The sequence below is a fragment of the Indicator indicator genome, chromosome 12 (assembly GCF_027791375.1).
Source record: "Indicator indicator isolate 239-I01 chromosome 12, UM_Iind_1.1, whole genome shotgun sequence".
Taxonomy (NCBI): Eukaryota; Metazoa; Chordata; class Aves; order Piciformes; family Indicatoridae; genus Indicator; species Indicator indicator.
In genome coordinates this window covers 3,960,903-3,978,799 of record NC_072021.1, presented here as the reverse complement: position 1 = coordinate 3,978,799, position 17,897 = coordinate 3,960,903, and the positions used below count along the sequence as shown (strand labels likewise).

At 48.6% G+C, this 17,897-nt stretch overlaps 1 protein-coding gene across 1 annotated transcript in view; it reads left to right on the top strand.

The window, feature by feature from the left end:
* The window catches only part of SDC2 (syndecan 2), an 80,083-nt gene extending 63,862 nt beyond the window's left edge, over positions 1–16,221 (top strand). The window contains exons 2-5 of the mRNA XM_054385400.1: positions 3,493–3,604; positions 10,703–10,836; positions 12,391–12,526; positions 15,078–16,221. Coding sequence (XP_054241375.1) covers positions 3,493–3,604; positions 10,703–10,836; positions 12,391–12,526; positions 15,078–15,241 — 546 coding nt within the window. The 3' untranslated portion in view covers positions 15,242–16,221. The remainder of the gene's footprint in view (positions 1–3,492; positions 3,605–10,702; positions 10,837–12,390; positions 12,527–15,077) is intronic.
* Positions 16,222–17,897: the final 1,676 nt, after the last annotated feature.

Genomic DNA, 17,897 nt, shown 5'->3' with positions numbered 1-17,897 from the left:
CAGAACAAAACACAATAGATGCTCAAATTGCTGCAGAGAAAACTACCCCGGCTTTTCTCCCCACCCTCTTCCCTTTTTTTTTGGCTGGTTTAAGTCTTAAGAACATCTCAGCATAGCTAGAAAGGAAAGCTCTGGGCAGCTGAAAAGCTATAGTTCATTGCAAGAAGGGGAGAGAATGTGATGGTGGGAAGCCTGGCTGCCCAGGCACCTGCAGCTTGGGCTGGGTGGTGGTAGCTGCTCCGCTGGCTCACAAAAACTGTATCTTCAGAACTCTCAGGGGTCATTTTTCTGTCTTCCCTTAGAGCTGTGAGACTGGAAAGAGGAAGAAAAGAGATTTGTTTGTTCATGGGAGAAGGTGTTTTGGGGTTATTTTTGATTTGCTTAGCCTGGAGAAGAGGAGACTCAGGGGGGACCTTATCACTCTCTACAGCTACCTGAAGGGAAGCTGTAGGCAGGTGGGGATCAGGCTCTGCTCCCAGGCAACATGTGACAGGATGAGAGGGCATGGCCTGAAGCTGTGCCAGGGGAGGTTTAGGTTGGATGTTGGGAAGCACTTCCTGATGGAAAGGCTGATTAGGCACTGGGATGGACTGCCCAGGGAGGAGGTGGAGTCACTGTCCCTGGAGGTGTTTAAGGCAAGATTGGCTGTGGCACTCAGTGCCATGGTCTGGTTGGTGTGGTGGTGTCAGGTCATAGGCTGGACTGGATGCTCTCAGAGGTCTATCCCAGCCTCATTTATTCTGTGATTCTGATGCAGACAGAAGAGGGAAATGGCCTAGGGAATAAATATGACCAAGTTTAACTCTTTATTCAGCCCTGACAGTTCTGAGCATGGATGTGTGATGCTTCTGTTCTCATCAAGACTGGTTTGCACTCACTAGCATTTGCAAACTCAGGTTCTTCCTCAGCTGTGGCCAAATGCTATTGGTAATTCCCATTGTTAGGAAATTTTAGCAGGTGGGTCTTCAATTCTTTATTTCCTCCCCCCCCCCCCCCCCCCCTCCCCCACCCCAGCTTGGCAGTGGATAACATTTATTACCTTTTGAATGTTGTCTGTTTTTTTCTATACTCATGGCCAGCCACCTGCATTTCCTTTGCAATATGTTTTGTTTTTTCCTTCCTGGTGGTGAGGGCTTGGGGTTGTTTTGCACCATGACTGTGGCTGGAGTAAAGGAGGACAAAGTGGTGTGGCCATTGTGGCAGCTTGATCAACAGCAGCGTATTTGTCCTGTGACAGGGAGTTGTTTTCCTATGAGGAAGCTGTCTCAGCTGCCTCTTAAGGAGAATACCACCCATACACTCACTGAGGGACTTCAGGCCTTCCTTTGGAGACACCTTTTAAAGGAATTAAGCCATTGGATGGTGACCAGACATCGTCTTGAATTTCTGCTTTGGGCTGCAGCCGGTTCCAGACAGACTGTGTGAAAGAGCAGATCACAGATCACAGGAGGTTAGGGGTTGGGAAGGACCTCTGGAGATCATCCAGCCCAACCCCCCTGCCAGAGCAGGACCACAGAATCCAGTGCAGGTTGCACAGGAACACATCCAGACAAGGGTTGAAAGTCTGCGGAGGAGACTCCACAGCCTCTCATCTGATGTGGACAGTTGAAGGACTGGAGCATGCCTTATGAGGAGAGGCTGAGAGCCCTGGGGCTGGTTAGTGTGGAGAGGAGAAGACTGAGAGGGCATTTATAAATGAGGGCTGGGGGTCAAGAGGGAGGGGACAGGCTCTGCTCAGTTGTGCTCTGTGTTAGGACAAGGGGCAATGGATGGCAACTCCAGCACAGGAGGTTCCACCTCAACAGGAGGAACTTCTTTACTGTGAGGGTCACAGAGCCCTGGAGCAGGCTGCCCAGAGAGGTTGTGGAGTCTCCTTCTCTGGAGACTTTCAAGACCCATCTGGATGCATTCCTGTGTTGTCTCTGCTGGATTCTATGGTCCTGCTCTGGCAGGGGGGTTGGGCTTGATGATCTTTGGAGGTCCCTTCCAACCCCTAGCATCCTGTGAGATCCTGTGAGGTTTGAGCACTTAGATGAGCTGCAGAACAGGTGCAGTTTGGACTGAAAACTCCATTTGCAGCTGTCCCACTTTTTTTTCAACAGTATATGGCAAAGAGGCTTTCCCAGAGTGCTGGTAAAGGGAAGAGCAGGAATAGCAGCAGGTGCCTTCTCCAGCTACATGGCTCCCATCAGGAATTTTATGCTGTCTTGAAAAAGCTCAAGCTGCTGGGGAAGATGACAATTTCCAGTCTTCCAAACCCTCAATTGTCAGTCTGAAAGCATAACTGATACTTTGTTCTGTTACCAGCTCATTTTCTCAGAGTCTCTCTGCAGTGGGGCAATACTTGCAGACAGAACAATGTGGTGAAAGTCACAAGGAGGCAACTTTTGAGCCTCCTGAAGCAACAGCTGAATTTTAGGAGAGATGTGTGCAGATAGGAATTGGAGCATCTTGCCTGACCAGAATTTTGGAGATGTGCTTTCTGGTCCAGCTGGAAGTGTCAGAATCCTTAATCACCAGCACTGTCCTGGAAGCCTTTTTATTCTATAGTCTCAGCTCTTCAGTCTGACTTTCATGAGGTTTCGCTTGGTGCACCTCTGAGGTGGTTTCTGGCATGTGCTCTCATGGCTTGCCATTTGAGATGTTCACAGAGGGCTTCAGTCTTGGGAGAACAACAGCAGGCACCAGGACAGGTTAGGAGCTGCCCTGCTGGAGAGCAGCTCCATGGAGAAAGACCTTGGAGTGCTGGTGGACAACAAGTTCTGCATGGGACAGCAATGTGCCCTTGTGGCCAAGAGAGCCAATGGGATCCTGGGGTGCAGCAAGAAAAGTGTGGCCAGCAGGGCTAGGGAGGTTCTGCTGCCCCTCTGCTCTGCCCTGGTGAGACCACAGCTGAAATCCTGTGTCCAGTTTGGGGCTCCCCAGTTCAAGAGAGACAGAGACCTGCTGGAGAGAGTCCAAGGGAGAGCCAGGAGGATGCTTAGGGGACTTGAGCATCTCCCCTGTGAAGAGAGCCTGAGAGCCCTGGGGCTGTTTAGTGTGGAGAAGAGAAGGCTGAGAGGGATCTGATCAATGTCTGTCAATAGCTGAGGGGTGGGTGTCAAGGGGAGGGGGCCAGGCTCTTTTGGGTGGTGCACAGGAATAAGCCAAAGAACAATGGAGACAAATTTGAACAGAGGAGGTTTCAGCTCAACATGAGGAGAAACTTCTTTAGAGTGAGGGTGTCAGAGCCCTGGAGCAGGCTGCCCAGAGAGGTTGTGGAGTCTCCTTCTCTGGAGACTTTCCAACCCCACCTGGATGCATTCCTGTGCAGACTGCCCTGGGTGATGCTGCTCTGGCAGGGCGGTTGGACTGGATGATCTCTGGAGGTCCCTTCCAACCCCCCTAACATTGTGTGTTTCTGTGAGCTTTGGAAATAGGAGGAAAGATGAAGAGAGTGCTTCAGTGCAGGACTGTTACCTGTTTAACCATTCCCTCTCCTCTGTTTTGCAGAGAACAGATTTGGTCTCTGATAAGGACTTATACCTTGACAACAGCTCTGTTGAAGAAGCATCAGGAGTCTATCCAATTGATGATGATGATTATTCTTCTGGGTCAGGTTCAGGTGAGACAACATGCCACAATTTGATTTTACAAAGTGTAAGAAGTAACGTGATTATTGAGGGGAAGATTCCTTTTTAAGCCTGAGATGCTAATTTGAGTGAGTGCCTGGCTCTCTATTTACAGAGCACTGAGCATCCCTGTGGGCTGGGCTTCAAATATTAACTTTAAATTTTCACTTTCTGCTCTTTCCTCTTAATCCTTAGTTGCATTATTTTCTTTCTGCTGTCTCTCTGGTTTCTGTGTAGATCTCCCCAGAGTTTAGAAATAAGGATTAGAGAAGGCTTAGTTCTCCCATGGCAGAATGCTAATTGGTGGATGAGAAGCTCAAGAGGAGCCAGCAGTGAACACTTGCAGCCCAGAGAGCCAAGCAGAGCCTGGGCTGCAGCAAGAGAAGTGTGGCCAGCAGGGCCAGGGAGGGGATTCTCCCCCTCTGCTCCACTCTGGGGAGACCACACCTGGAGCTCTGTGTCCAGTTCTGGAGCCCCTAGTACAGGAAAGATCTGGAGGTGCTGGAAGGTGTCCAGAGAAGGGCCAGGAGGATGAGCAGAGGGCTGGAGCTGCTCTGCTCTGGAGACAGACTGAGAGAGTTGGGGTTGTGCAGTCTGGAGAAGAGAAGGCTCTGAGGAGACCTTCTTGTGGCCTTCCAGGATCTGAAGGGGGCTCCAAGAAAGCTGGGGACAGACATTTTAGGGTGTCAGGGAGTGATAGGACTGGGGGGAATGGAGCAAAACTAGAAATGGGGAGATTCAGATTGGATGTTAGGAAGAAATTCTTCCCCATGAGGGTGGTGAGACACTGGCACAGGTTGCCCAGGGAGGTGGTGGAAGCCTCATCCCTGGAGGTTTTTGCAGCCAGGCTGGATGTGGCTGTGAGCAACCTGCTGTAGTGTGAGGTGTCCCTGGCCATGGCAGGGGGGTTGGAACTGGATGATCCTTGAGGTCCCTTCCAGCCCTGACAAATCTGTAATTCTATTTCTTCTGATGCTGGTGACTTTGTAAGTGTCAGGAAAGGAGAGAGGTTGACAATAAACAACCATATAGAGATTGTTCTTTTGGGGGGATCTTTTCATCGCTCTGTGGAGTTTGGCTGTTTCTAATATAGATGATTCAAAATGCAGCTCTGCTTTTGAAGTGAAAAAGGATATGTAAGAACTGGCTTTAGATTTTATTACCCCATCTCAGTGGTAAAAGTGGAGCCAGATGGACGGAAGCTGCCTTTAGACTTAACCAACAGGACTGTATGACACACTCCTGCTCCCTCTGGCAAGCTCTGTTTCTTTCCTACAGGAAAAGAGGAGAAGTCTCAGTGTAGACTGAAACTAGCTGAGTGCCCTTCCAAAGAGCTCACATGACAGTACCACAATCTAATACTCTTGTACAAAGGAAGAACTCTTAAATTCAAAGAGTCTTCTGTGGGCCTAGTTGTAGTCACTTCAGAAAAAATTCTCAAGAGGGAAGCAAATTGGCATCCCCTCCACCCTACTCATCCTGTTGGCTCAGTTTTATGAAGTAGGAAGTGTCCTGTTGATGTATCAATGATCAGATTCCTTCATATCATCTTGAATGTGTCTCTCTTGACTTGATTCTGATTTCTGCAGTGTTCCCAGCAGGAAGAACCCTTCTACTCTAGAGTGGTTTTCTTGCTGGCAATTCCACTCTATGCAAACACATCCAAGGTGACAGCATTCTGACTTCTTTCTTTGCTGTGGAATTTGTTAGCTGCCACCAGGCCTGTGGAGGTAAACAGGAGTTACCAGCAGCACCATGAACGCCCTTGAAGGGCTGCAAGTAGCATCAGCATATCACTGGAAGCACTGACACATTTGACACTGGAAATGGGCTGAGGGTGTTTTGTGAGGAGAAAAAAAGGTGATGGTGTCCTGCTTTGGTTCTTCTCTTTCATAGCCTCTTAAGTCCTCATGGACATTCTTCCCCTATACTCAGCACTGGTTAGACCACACCTTGAGTGCTGTGTCCAGTTCTGGGCTCCTCAATTCAAGAAGGACATTGAGATGCTGGAAGGTGTCCAGAGAAGGGCAGCAAGGCTGGGGAGGGGTCTGGAGCACAGCCCTGTGAGGAGAGGCTGAGGGAGCTGGGGGTGTTTAGCCTGGAGAAGAGGAGGCTCAGGGCAGACCTCATTGCTGTCTACAACTACCTGAAGGGAGGTTGTAGCCAGGAGGGGGTTGGTCTCTTCTCCCAGGCAACCAGCAGCAGAACAAGAGGACACAGTCTCAAGCTGTGCCAGGGGAGGTTTAGGTTTGAGGTGAGGAGAAAGTTCTTCCCAGAAAGAGAGATTGGCCATGGAATGAGCTGCCCAGGGAGGTTGTGGAGTCACTGTCCTTAAAGGTGTTCAAAACAAGCTTGGATATGGCACTTGGAGCCATGGGTTAGTTGTCAGGAGGTGTTAGGTGATAGGTTGGACTTGATGACCTCTGAGGTCTCTTCCACCCTTGTTGATTCTTTGATTCTGTGTGAGGCTGTGTGCTACTGTTGTAGCCCAAGTCTCCCTGTTGGCCAAGTGTTCAGCCTGAGTTCTTTTGCCAGTAGGAGTGCTCACCACCTTAGACTGTTTGTGGTGTCCAGTGATGGCACAGTCTTGATCTCCTGACACCAAAAGTGTGAAGGAGCATTTGCATTCTCATAATCCAAGGGGCAACTAATAAACACAAGACTGAGGGCTAACTGAGACATTTCTAGTGCTACAGCACAACCTGGAGCTGCTCTGACTCCTTCCAAGCTGGCACTTGGGCATCCTGAAGAAGCTGCAGTGGATAAAAGACAGCATGTGATGGTCAAGGGCCTCCACTCTGGTGGAAGGAGAGGGCTGTGGTTTGATGAGGGCAGGGTGATGCTGGTGCCCTCATTAAGAGGCCAGTGTCTACTCCTGAGGGACTCCAGGCAGTTAACAGACAGCACCAGCAGCCAAGCTGGCCAGTTCCAGAAGTCTTCTGAGCAGTCTGTGGTATTTTCAAAAGGAAGAAGAGAAGCTCTTGTGCTCCCCCCCTTTTCACACCACTCCTCCCAACAGCCTAGCTGGAAATCACATCCATGCCACTCTAGGCTTTTGCTTACCTCCCTTCTTAGGATTAAGGGAGGAGGGGGGATTCTGTGTCACATGAAGATGACAGTGTGTGTGATGGTACTGCTGTGCTCTGCAGAGCTTTAGGGAGGGGATGGGGTTTGTTCCTTCAGTCCTATTTACAGCTAATTCTGAAAATGCTGCTGTCTCTTTAGCAAGGGAGATGCTTTCCTCTTGTTTAGACCTACTCCATGCCAAGCAGAGATCTGTCCAGATGAACCTAATGAGAAAGCAGCAACCATTGGGATGTGTCAGAGCCAGGTGTTGAGTCAGACCTAAAGGACAGGTGTCAGAGCCAGGTGTTGAGTCAGACCTAAAGGACAGGTGTCAGAGCCAGGTGTTGAGTCAGGCCTAAAGGACAGGTGTCAGAGCCAGGTGTTGAGTCAGGCCTAAAGGACAGGTGTCAGAGCCAGGTGTTGAGTCAGACCTAAAGGACAGGTGTCCTGGTGGGCTTGGAGCTGTCAGGACTTCCCTGAGTTATACAGAAGGGGAGTTGGGTACCTTTGGTGCAGAACTAGTAACAAGTCCTGGAGTTAGATTAGTCACCAGGTGTAGAAAGACTGGAGGTGTGCAAGGGACAGCAATGTGCCCTGGTGGCCAAGAGAGCCAATGGGATCCTGGGGTGCAGCACAAAAAGTGTGGCCAGCAGGGCTAGGGAGGTTCTGCTGCCCCTCTGCTCTGCCCTGCTGAGACCACAGCTGCAATCCTGTGTCCAGTTTGGGGCTGCCCAGTTCAAGAGAGACAGAGACCTGCTGAAGAGAGTCCAAGGGAGAGCCAGGAGGATGCTTAGGGGACTTGAGCATCTCCCCTGTGAAGAGAGCCTGAGAGCCCTGGGGCTGTTTAGTCTGCAGAAGAGAAGGCTGAGAGGGATCTGATCAATGTCTATCAATAGCTGAGGGGTGGGGGTCAAGGGGAGGGGGCCAGGCTCTTTTGGGTGGTGCACAGGAGTAAGCCAAGGAGCAATGGAGACAAACTTGAACAGAGAAGGTTTCAGCTCAACATGAGGAGAAACTTCTTTCCAGTGAGGGTGCCAGAGCCCTGGAGCAGGCTGCCCAGAGAGGTTGTGGAGTCTCCTTCTCTGGAGACTTTCCAAGCCCACCTGGATGCATTCCTGTGCAGACTGCCCTGGGTGATGCTGCTCTGGCAGGGGGGTTGGACTGGATGATCTCTGGAGGTCCCTTCCAACCTCTACCATTCTGTGGTTCTGTGATCCTGTGTGGGCAGAGAGGTTCAGACCTGCAGTGCTCATCCTTTTCTCTGGCAGACACAACTGTGGCCAGAAGCAAAGATGGCATTTCAGATCTGGAGGAGCAGTTGTGCTTAAATGGAACTTATCATTTCATAAAGAGAAAATACAGTTCTGCCTTCTCCAAGTGTGGCTCATCAGAGCTCTAATCTGATCACCAATTTTCATTTCCTTGGCTGTGAGAGCCTTGTGCAACGTGGAGGAGCTTTGGAAGGTGAAGCAGGCTTGAGTTATCCTTTGGGCTTTTGTTTCCCAAGGAAAACTCTTGAGGCATAGCCAGAGCATTTTTCCTGCTGGATGTCTTTCCTCACCTCTGTTTTGAAGCAGGATGTTGGTTTTTTGATTTTGGGTAGCATTTCAGGCAAATCCCTCATTCTTGGTGTGAGGTCTTTATTCTGGAGGTTGCACTGTGTAATTTTGGTACCTCTGGAAGTTTTTCCAGCATTACTCTGTGCTTTAATCTCTTTTTCTTTTTTTTTTTTTAAATGATTCCAAATCTCCTTTTTCACAGTACAGAGTTGGTTTAGTTATTGTCTTGTTAATGCCCTTCTTTTGGATTCCAAATGTGTGTAATTCTTGATCCTGAGTTCAAATCTTGGCTGTTGCACTCACGTTTGCAGCCTGGTTTCTTTCCCTGCTAAAATAAGATTCATAGAATGGTTTAGGTTGAAAGGGACCTTCAAGGTCATCCAGTTCCAACCCCCCTGCCATGGGCAGGGACATCTCCCACCAGCCCAGGTTGCTCCAGGCCTCATCCAACCTGGCCTTGAATATCTCCAGGGAGGAGGCATCCACAGCCTCCCTGGGCAACCTGTTCCAGTGTCTCACCACCCTCACTGCAAAGAATTTCTTCCTAATCTCCAGTCTCAATCTGCCCTCCTCAAGCTTCAATCCATTCCCTCTCATCCTATCACTCCCAGCCCTTGTCAAAAGTCCCTTCCCAGCTCTGTTGTAGCCTCCTTCAGGTACTGGAAGGCTGTTCTGAGGTCTGCCTGGAGCCTTCTCTTCTCCAGGCTGAACAGCCCCAACTCTCTCAGCCTGTCCCCACAGGGGAGGTTCTCCAGCCTTCTGATCATCTTGGTGGCCTCCTCTGGACCCTCTTCAGTAGCTCCACGTCCCTCTCGTGCTGGGGGCACCAGAACTGGAGGCAGTGGTGCAGGTGGGGTCTCAGCAGAGCAGAAGGAGGGAGTCATCTCATTCTCTTGTAAGGGGATGTCTCTTTATTTGTTAGGAATTACTCTTGTGCACAGTTGCTGCACTTATTACCCAATAGTTCCTTGGCCAACTTGTGTCTGTAGTGAGCAGAACTCATTGAGATTCATAAGGAGTGGTCCAAGAAGGGGCTTTCTGCTCTTGCAATAATTTAGCCTCTTGCCTGTGTCTTCTTCCTTCCAGGACATTTATTATCTTATCTTATTCTAAAGGAGCCCTCAGACTCCACTTGGGCTTTTTGAATGTAGAGGAAATGAAATTTAAGGTCATCTTTAGGGAGTTTTCTGTGCCTTCTGCATTATGTGGAGTTTAAAACCATGAATTTCTGGTGCCTGACACACAAAGTTATGACATGATGCCTTGCTGTGGGTAGCAGCTACTTGGGGTTCTGTGTCTGGGGCTTAACAGATTTGCTGCTCAGGGGAAATCTTGTTGTTTAAAGCAGTGTGTTACAGGGAGAAGCTGCTTAGATGGGGAATTTAATTCAAGTCAGGATCAAAGATGTTTTTTGATTGCTTAATTTATGTGATGTCATTAACTGGCAGTCCCTGAGCTATAGTTCTAGGCTGAACAGCATCAGTGCAACAGGTACCCACCATACCAGCCTCTTACAAAATGGTAACATGCAACTGCAGCTTCCCAGCTCCCCTCCTGTACCTGACCCCCCCTGTGCCACAGTCACACAAAGCCTTATGTGCACCCCCCAGATGTCTGAGGTGTTCAAGCTCCCTTCCTCTGGGTGTGCAGGACCCCCTGCCCACACTCCCCCACTGTGGGAGATTCACAGCTTGCATTGGGCTGGAAGGGATCCTCCAAGGGCATCTTGTGCAACCCCCCTGCACTCAGCAGGGACACCTCAACTACATCAGCCTGCCCAAGGACACATCCAGTCTGACTTGAATGTCTGCAGGGATGGAGCCTCAACCACCTCCCTGGGCAGCCTGTTCAGTATTTCACCACTCTCACTGTGCAGAACTTCCTCCTGATGTCCAACCTGAATCTGCCCTGCTCCAGTTTCCAACCCTTGCCTCTCATCCTGTCCCCACAGACCCTTCTGAACAGTCCCTCCCCAGCCTTCCTGTAGGTCCCCTTCAGATACTGAAATGCAGCTCTGAGGTCTGCCCAGAGCCTTCTCTTCTCCAAACTAAACAATGCCAACCCCCACAGCTGCTCCTCATATAATACTCTCCAAACCCCTCCCCAGCCTCCTTGCTCTTCTCCTCTCCAGGCTGAACAGCCCCAACTCTTTCAGCCTGTCCCTGTATCAGAGGTGCTCCAGCCCTCTGATCATGGTGATTTCTTGGTTACCAGCTGATGGCCTCCCTTTCACTTTCCTGGGATCCCCTGGGGTAACTATCCCCCTGGCAGCTTGGGGCACTCTGCACTTGCATCTTCATCTTAGCAGGCATCTAGGGCTACCTCCCTAGGGTGGGCTGTGCAAGCAAGCACCTTGGTGGCATCATCAAAACTGGAACTGGTCTGCAAGGATTTCCCAGGTCAATGAAGTGTCACTTCTTTTAGTTTTTTTTTTCTTTTTTTGTGTGTGTTTTGTTTGGTCTTTAGGTGCTGAAGAAGATGAGGATAGCTCAGTGATAACAACATCCAGAGCACTTCCAAAGTTACCAACAACGAGTGATGCATCTAGGGCCGAGACAACCACGGTGAAGATGCAGACCAAGGTGCCTGCACAAACAAAGGTGTGTGGCTGGAGGGCAACTCCACTTCAAATGGGTCAGCTGGACCCCACTGAGGGCCTGATGGGAACTTTCTTTGATTGAGGTGGATTAAAAAGCTACCAAGAACTTTACTTACTGTTACTGCAACCCATTACGTGTTTCATGTCCAGTAGAAGGTCTGCCCAGAGCTGTCTGGATTTCATAGGATCCCAGGATGCTAGGGGTTGGAAGGGACCTCTGGAGATCTTCCAGTCTACCCCCAATACCAGAGCAGGACCATAGAATCCAGCACAGGTCACACAGGAACACATCCAGACAGGGATGGAAAGTCTCCAGAGAAGGAGACTCCACAACCTCTCTGGGCAGCCTGCTCCAGGGCTCTGGGACCCTCACAGTGAAGAAGTTCCTCCTCATGTTGAGGTGGAACCTCCTGTGCTGGAGTTTCCATCCATTGCCCCTTGTCCTACCCCAGGGCACAACTGAGCAGAGCCTGTCCCTGTGCCTTCCTTCCTGACCCCCAGCCCTCAGCTATTGATAGACATTGATCAGATCCCCTCTCAGTCTTCTCCTCTCCACACTAAACAGCCCCAGGGCTCTCAGCCTCTCCTCCCCAGGCAGTGCTCCAGTCCCTTCAGCATCCTTGCAGCCCTCCCTTGGACTCTCTCCAGCAGATCCCTGTCCCTCTTGAACTGGGGAGCCCAGAACTGGATGCAATATTCCAGGTGAGGTCTCAGCAGGGCAGAGTAGAGGGGGAGGAGAACCTCCCTGGCTCTGCTGGACACACTCCTCTGAATGCACCCCAGGACCCCATTGGCCTTCTTGGCCACCAGGGCACATTGCTGTCCCATGCAGAACTTGTTGTCCCCCAGCACTCCCAGGTCCTTCTCCTTGGGGCTGCTCTCCAGCAGATCCCCTCCCAACCTGTCCTGCTGCAGTTTATTCTTCCTCCCCAGGTGCAGGACTCTGCACTTCTCCTTGCTGACCCTCATTAGGTTCCTTTTTGATTTCACAAGAAAGAAGACAGTTGCCAAAAAAGAATCTCTCCTGATGCACCAGGCAGTTTCTCACCATACCTTTAAGTCTGAGCTGTACCTTTTCCATAGCAACTGAGACCTTCTCCTTTGAGGAGGACAGTTTCATGCAGAACACTGCTTGGCTTGGCTGGAGTTGAACATTTGCCAGGTCCTCTTCACCATTTCTCCCACCATACCGTTGTCTGAGGTCCCCTCAAAGGTGCTCATTTCAGATGAGTTCAGTTCTGTATTTAGATAGAGCTGGATTCAGATGCATACAGTTCTGTATTCATTTCAGAAGTGTTACTTAATTCAGATGCCCTCATTCTGACAAAGAGAGGCAATATTTGGGGGGGGATTTTTAAGTGGTGTTTGTCATTCTGACGTGGTGACAACAAACAGATCCGGTTAGCAGGTCTGGCACAGCTCCCTGTGGTCAGGAAGCTTCTCAGCTGTTGTGTTTGTTGGTGTTGGTGGAGCCACAGCTTCGTGGCTGCAGTCAGCACTGCTTGCTGGTGAGCCCTGGCTGTCAGTGATGCTGTTTTCCTTTCTGTGCTTGCAGACACCTGAAGAAATTGATAAAGAGGAAAGAGCTGAGACAAGTGGCAAGAAAAAGAGCGAGGAGCCGGGGGATGACACCGACGTGTTCACCGAGAAGCACTCAGAAAACCTCTTCCAGAGAACAGAAGTTCTGGCAGGTGAGGCAGCATTGGCTAGGGTCCATATGCCCAGAAAAACAGGATCCCAGGATGCTAGGGGTTGGAAGGGACCTCCGAAGATCGTTGAGTCGAACCCCCCTGCCAGAGCAGGACCATAGAATCTAGAGCAGGTCACACAGGAATGCATCCAGATGGGGCTCCAGAGAAGGAGGCTCCACAACCTCTCTGGGCAGCCTGTTCCAGGGCTCTGGGAATCCTTACAGTGAAGAAGTTCCTCCTCATGTTGAGGTGGAACCTTTGCTGTAGTTTATACCCATTCCCCTTGTGCTACCCCAGGGCACAACTGAGCAGAGGCTGTCCCTGTCCCTTCCTTCCTGACCCCCAGCCCTCAGCTATTGATAGACATTGATCAGATCCCCTCTCAGCCTTCTCCTCTCCACACTAAACACCCCCAGGGCTCTCAGCCTCTCCTCCCCAGGCAGTGCTCCAGTCCCTTCAGCATCCTTGTAGCCCTCCCTTGGACTCTCTCCAGCAGATCCCTGTCCCTCTTGAACTGGGGAGCCCAGAACTGGATGCAATATTCCAGGTGAGGTCTCAGCAGGGCAGAGCAGAGGGGGAGGAGAACCTCCCTGGCTCTGCTGGACACACTCCTCTGAATGCACCCCAGGACCCCATTGGCCTACTTGGCCACCAGGGCACATTGCTGTCCCATGCAGAACTTGTTGTCCCCCCAGCACTCCCAGGTCCTTCTCCTTGGGGCTGCTCTCCAGCAGATCCCCTCCCAACCTGTCCTGCTGCAGTTTATTCTTCCTCCCCAGGTGCAGGACTCTGCACTCATCCTTGTTGACCCTCAGTAGGTTCCTCTGTGCCCAGCTCTCAGTCTGTCCAAGTCTCTGAATGGCCTCACAGCCTTCAGGTGTCTCAGCCAAGCCTCCCAGTTTGGTATCATCTGCAGACACTCTGAGCAGACACTCATCAATGTCATTGATGAAGATGTTGAACAGAAAGCAGAGAGGATCCCTCTCAGGTCACACAAACTCAGCTGCTGGTAGATTCTTGAACATCTTCCTGGCAGGTGGCCTGTGGTTGATTGAGTGAGAACAAGACTGGCAGCTTCTGGGGTTTCTTCATAGGGAAATCCGTTGTTGGTTGGACACCCAGAAACTGTCTGCTGAGTATCTGGAGCTTCCACAGCTCACAAAGGGAGCTGCAGCTGGGGTTGGTGCTTGCAGTGCAGACCTTTATTGCTCCCCCACATCCCAAGAGCACAGCACTGTCTGTTCTGTTCTGATGGAAGTGGACACTGCCTGGGAGGAACTCCATGTAGGGGTGGGTGGATGGAAGGTGGTGGGTGCAGAGAGTCTATTTCCATGCATAACCCAGGGAGGCACAGGTTGGCCACCACTATATTTTCACTACACGTCAGGGGTTTTGGGCATAGGAGCAGTGTTTGCAAGTGTAGTTTTCCCCCATGTCCTTGGTGGGGGTGAAGGGAGATGTTAAAATCATGCAGTTTTGGACCACATCTTCTTATGAACATCAAAATGTGAAGAAGTCTTAATATCCACAAAGGTAAAAGCAGGCAGATTTGCTCTTGGAACCCAGTTGGAGTTGATATTTTTTCTACACACTTGCACGTGCATGATGGATGTAACGCAGTCTCCCCACCCTTGTACTGAGGAACTTCTTCCTCAGCTCCAGTCTCACCCTGCTCTCCCTCAGCTTCAAACCATTCCCCCTTGGCCTGTCTCTAGACACCTTCATGGAAAGTCCCTCTGCAGCCTTCCTGTAGGATCCCTTCTGGAACTGGAAGGCAGCTCTAAGATCCCCCATGAAGCCTTCTCCATGCTGAACACCCTCAGCTCCCTCAGCTTGTCCTTCCAGCTGAGGAGCTCCAACCCCGTGATCATTTTCATGGCCCTCCTCTGGTTCTGCTCCATCAGGTCCATGGCAAACTCATTGTTTGAGATGAGAAGGTAGCCTTGTTTTGGGGAGAATCCAGACAATTCTATGACACCTTGTGACTCTGTGTTTCTTAGATGAAAGATGCTGGTAGCCTTGTTTTGGGGACACAGGTTGCTCAGGGAGGTGGTTGAGGCCCCATCCCTGGAGATATTCAAGGTGAGGCTCAACAGAGTTCTAGACAACCTGATCTAGTTGGGGATGTCCCTGCTGACTGCAGGGGGGGGTTGAACTGGATGACCTTCAGTGGTCCCTTCCAGCCCAGACCATTCTGTGATTCTATGACACCTTGTGACTGTGTTTCATTGATGGAAGGTGGTGGTAGGGACGGGATGATGGGCAATGAAATTGGAGAAGAGCAGATTTAGATTGGATGTGAGGAACCAGTTCTGCACCATGAGGGTGGTGGAACACTGGAACAGGTTGCCCAAGGAGGTGGTTGAGGCTCCATCCCTGGAGATATTCAAGATGAGGCTCACCAGGGCTCTGGAGAACCTGATCCAGTTGGGGATGTCCCTGCTGAGTGCAGAGGGGGTCGGAGTAGACAACCTTCGTCGGTCCCTTCCAGCCCAGGCCATTCTGTGTGATCCTGTAGCACCTTTGTGACCCTGTGTTTCTTTGCTTGCAGCTGTCATTGCTGGTGGAGTCATCGGGTTCCTCTTTGCCATCTTCCTCATCCTGCTGCTGGTGTACCGCATGAGGAAGAAGGACGAAGGCAGTTACGACCTCGGGGAGCGGAAACCATCCTGCGCCGCCTACCAAAAGGCACCCACTAAGGAGTTTTATGCATAAAAATTCCTATTTTAGTGTCTCTATTTCTGAGATCACTGAACTTTCTTTTTTTTTTTCTTCTTTTTTTTTTAAAGCTTTTTGCCTAGAATAATGAAGATTTTTTTTTTTGTTTTGTTTTGTTTGTTTCCACCCTTCCGTTACAGAGCAAATCCTATATGAGCAAATCCCATCCTATTTAAAGCTTTTCCTGCCCTCCCTTCTTGACAAAAGTGTCAAATTAAACCCTCCCCCCCTTTAACATTTGCAGTGGTGAGGAACAGTGGCAAAGCAATTCTTTTGGAAAAACCCACTGAAGCTTTTTTTTTTTTTTTTTAATAGAAAAAGAAGGAAAAAAAAATTAAATTTATTGCTTTTATCCTATGGGGCAATGAAAATCGTTTTTCATTTTTGTCCCCCTCAGAGGTTTAGTTTTTCTTGCATTAATTTATCTCTTTCCAACAAAACAAAACAAAAATGCCTCCTTTGTTTGTTTTTTTGTTGTTGTTGTTTTTCTTTTCCTTTCCCTAATTGTCCTGGTGCAATTTATCCTCAGCTCATTCAGCTAACTTTGAGTGTAAATGGAATTTGTTGAATTTGTTTTTTGGTTTTTTTTGTTTTTGGTTTTTTTTTTCCCTTCAGCTCTGTCAACTTTAACCTCCACTTTGTGTAATTTTCAAGTCTCAGAAATCTCACTTTGATGCTTTTGGGTTTTTGGGGTTTGGTTTTTTTTTGTTGTTGCTTTTGTTTTTCAGCCTTTAGCTTGGAGTGAGATTGGTAACAGCAAATTTTTCCTGTGTGGTTAAAAAAAAAAAAGAAAAAAAATCAGATTATTGCTACAAACTCCTTTCTTACTAAACAAACCTCCTCCTGAGGAAGATTTGGGAGTAAGCTACTGAGAAACCTAAGCAAACCCAAAGACTCTTAACAGTATTTTGGAGAAGTTGCTGCAGCTTTCTATGGCCACTGTGTTTGGTAATTATTTTGCAAGCTGAAGGTACAAGTTGGGGGGGAGGGGGGAGGTGTTTGAAATTTTTTTTTTGGGGGGTGGGGGGGGGTGGGTTGTTTTTTTTGTTGTTGTTCTTTCAAAATGCATTTCAGTTGTCAAAATGTCTTTTAAAGCCTTTGAAGTGCCTCTGATTCTCTGTAACTCCGGTGTCAATGAGTATAGAACAGACAGGAAAAACCAGAAACCAACCATCCAACCAACCAACCCAAATGTTGGTATTTTATAAAGCACAGACAATTCTAAATGGTTAACTTTTGTAGTCTTACATGGATAGACCTCATTGTAATTTGGGAGCATAAACACTACTGAATAAATCATGTGGCCTAATACTGAGAAATTCCCTCGTGGTTAAGACTTTTTCTATGCTTTTTGGTTTGTCTGCTTTTTGCTTTCATGTGTTGATGTCACAGAGAACGGTGAAATCTTAAGACCCCTTCTCCCCCTCCACCCAAATAAAAGAGGGGAAAGGAGCAGGCTGAGCCTCCAGAGCAGGTTTCTTGCTGGAGTGGCAGAGAGAAAAGCAGGAATGTGTGAGTCTTGCATCTGATGTCTGAGTCATTTGACCTTCACCTTATATGTAAAGGCAGTATTGCCACAGAGGTGTTCTTCCTCAGAATGTTGTTTTCTGGACTGTAAAATTCAGAGGAGTTCCTGGGCTCATTTCTTGTGTATATTGGGGGGATGGGGGTGTTAATTTCTTGTTCTGGTTTGTTTTGGGGTTTGTTCTGTTTTGTTTTGTTTTTCCCTGGCCTTTTGGAGAATTTGGGGTTGTTCTGCTCAGACTCCAGCAGAAGAGTTGAGACAAGTGGAATATCTTCATCAGAGAAGAAAGAAATGTCCCAAGTAGAAGAGAAAAGGCTCTTAGACTGCAGGTAGTTGTTGGGTAGAGGGGCAGGTGGAGAAGATGATAGTCTGCCTCCTCCTATTATGCTTTGTAACAGACAAATGGCTTCGTCTTCTGCTCTGTTTAACCTCTCCTCAGTTCTTAACTTCTTAAGATTTCCAAACCAGAAGTGTTCAGAACATCAAAGCTGAACTTGCTTCTCAGAAATGGCAATGTCTTTAATGTAAATAAGAGCTGGGGGCTCTTCAGATAAGGGTTGCATAACCTGTATGTGTAGCTGTCCCAAGCTCAGTGGTCAGTTAGGAACAAATGAACTCTGTCCTGTGCTAAAATATATAATTTTAATATATTGCTTTTTAAATCACTTAATCTGGCAAGTTTTGGGTGTTGGGTTTTTTTCTTGGTTTGTTTGTTTTGTTGTTTGTTTTTTTTTTCCAAAGCCATACCAAGTTTCAACAAGTAAAAAAAGAAAAAAAAAAAACAGGGTAAGAATTTTTAACAGGTTTATCTTACTGTGCAATATTTTAGTGAAACTCAATTAGTAAAATAACTGCTTGAAATAACTATGCCAAGAAAAGAACATTTCTGGCAAATGCTGTGCCACTGCTGTAAAATAAAAGCATTTGTTCAAGTGCCAAAATAAAGTCTACCATGCCTAAACTAATACTTGATTTGTATAGTCTGACATCCAGTTGGGGTTTTTTGGTTTGGTTTGGTTGTTTTGGTTTTGTTTTTTTTTTTTTTTTTTTGAAGGCCACTTTTAGACTGAATTTTCTTTAAGGGTGTGATGAATGTTGTTGTAAATCATAGAATCACAGAATTGTCAG